The sequence below is a fragment of the Cyprinodon variegatus genome, unplaced genomic scaffold (assembly GCF_000732505.1).
Source record: "Cyprinodon variegatus isolate N-32 unplaced genomic scaffold, C_variegatus-1.0 Scaffold593, whole genome shotgun sequence".
Classification (NCBI taxonomy): Eukaryota; Metazoa; Chordata; class Actinopteri; order Cyprinodontiformes; family Cyprinodontidae; genus Cyprinodon; species Cyprinodon variegatus.
Genome location: NW_015151046.1, coordinates 416275 through 417957, shown reverse-complemented (window position 1 = coordinate 417957; position 1683 = coordinate 416275). Strand labels below are relative to the sequence as shown.

Here is a 1683-nt window from a genome sequence, read left to right as displayed (position 1 = left end):
CCCAGGAGCAAATGGATAAAAATAGACCGGAGGAAAAAAAAACATGAATCGATTCTCTTGCGGACGTAACGATGCATCGGATCTTCGGCTGTTGGATCGATGCATCGATACAAAACTATTATTATTTACACCCCTACCAGCTGCTCCATCTTCAGTCGTTTTCCACAATGGCGGTCAGACAAACAAAACATGACGGTAAGGAACCAAACAGGAAATATGCATAGAGTAGAGCGGATGTAGATCTGACCAATCAGAGGCCTCCTGTCTGCGCTCACCTACAATATTGGAGAGGTGCAGCAGAGTGTCTGCAGAGGGGCGGGGCATATCTGGCTTCACTGCGACACATGCAGACGATCTTGTTTCTGAGCATAAATCAGCCTTAAGGCTCAATCTGTAGCTCCTGTTGCTAACTGCTATCCCTTCACCTTTCAGGGTCGATAGCAACAAACTCTATCCAGGGTAGAAGAGGAGCTCCAGACTGCTGAGCTCAATCCAGACGGTCTTTATTGTAAAGGCCAGAAAAACACTGAATCCGATTATTTCTGAGTTTTCTTTAACCAGGCTGTTGTAAATCCAAACAAAGCCAATATTTGTCTGATTTTCCACTCCTATCCAGACCTGGACGTTTCCATCACCTAAAGGAAAGCTTTAAACTCACCTAAAGCGCATTACAGGTCATGAAGCCATTGGATGGAAGGAAACGACTCAAACCTTTTAAGACGATGTCATCAGGTGAAACGCCGTCTCCGCCCTCTCCGCCGTCCTTCTGCTGCTGGTGGGCCGCCAGCGCGGTGAGCTGAGCCGACTGTTTGATCAGAGACACCCTGTAGAAGTAATTCCTCCAAAACACCTCCTCCTTCACCCTGTCGGAGGAGAACCCACAGAGATCCTGGTCATTTCAGCTCCTCTGCTGGTTTCTGACCTTTTTTTTGGCTTTGATCAGGATTAAAATCCCATAAGATTATTCTCAGTCAAATCAAATCTAATTTACTGGAACACTTTAAAGACGACGACTGCTGTTTAAACTGATTCATTAATTTGTTATTTAAGCAGCAGAGCAGCCTGGATGTTCTCCCATTCAGCATCTCATAGCAAACCCCTGACTGGTTCTGGAAGTTCTGATCCTTCGCAGCTGTAAAGCCTTACTGTTTGGGAACTAGGTCGAAGCGCATGCGGTTGAGAAGCTGGTCCTCCTCCAGCATGACGGCAGCCAGCGGGTACATCTGCTCCATGTCGAAGTGGAACTGGACGCCGGCCGGAGGGTCGCGCAGGAAGTTCCGCTTGTCCTAGAACCAGAGAACCCAGAGATGAGATATAAGGCATTTAGGATGACATGGTGACGCATCAGAGGGGGGTGTGATTGCTGCTCACGGCGGACAGAGCCAGGATCTGCTGCTGGATGGTCTCTTCCTCGTTGTAGCCCACCCAGGGAGGCACTGCTGCTTCTACACAGACATCAGCACACAGGGACACAGTGAGTCACACAGTCTGATCGCTGAAAAAAACACACCTGCTCAGGTGGGATTCCTTAATGATTCACAGATCTATATATCGAGTAGCTTCAAATTAGTTCTGGCGCCTTAAGATAACGGAGGAACCTGCTTTCTAACTAATATCACCAGAGTTCAGAGCTCACAAAGAACAAATGTGGCTTCAATGCATAGACGGCTTTCATGGTTAACA

At 47.7% G+C, this 1683-nt stretch overlaps 1 protein-coding gene across 1 annotated transcript in view; it reads right to left on the bottom strand.

Annotated features, from left to right (window-relative positions):
- syap1 (synapse associated protein 1) overlaps window positions 1-1683 on the bottom strand; it is a 16766-nt gene that overhangs the window by 6371 nt on the left and 8712 nt on the right. The window contains exons 4-6 of the mRNA XM_015392482.1: window positions 1372-1445; window positions 1147-1286; window positions 712-863 (exon numbers count right to left, since the gene is read on the bottom strand). Of these exons, the coding sequence (XP_015247968.1) occupies window positions 712-863; window positions 1147-1286; window positions 1372-1445 (366 nt within the window). The remainder of the gene's footprint in view (window positions 1-711; window positions 864-1146; window positions 1287-1371; window positions 1446-1683) is intronic.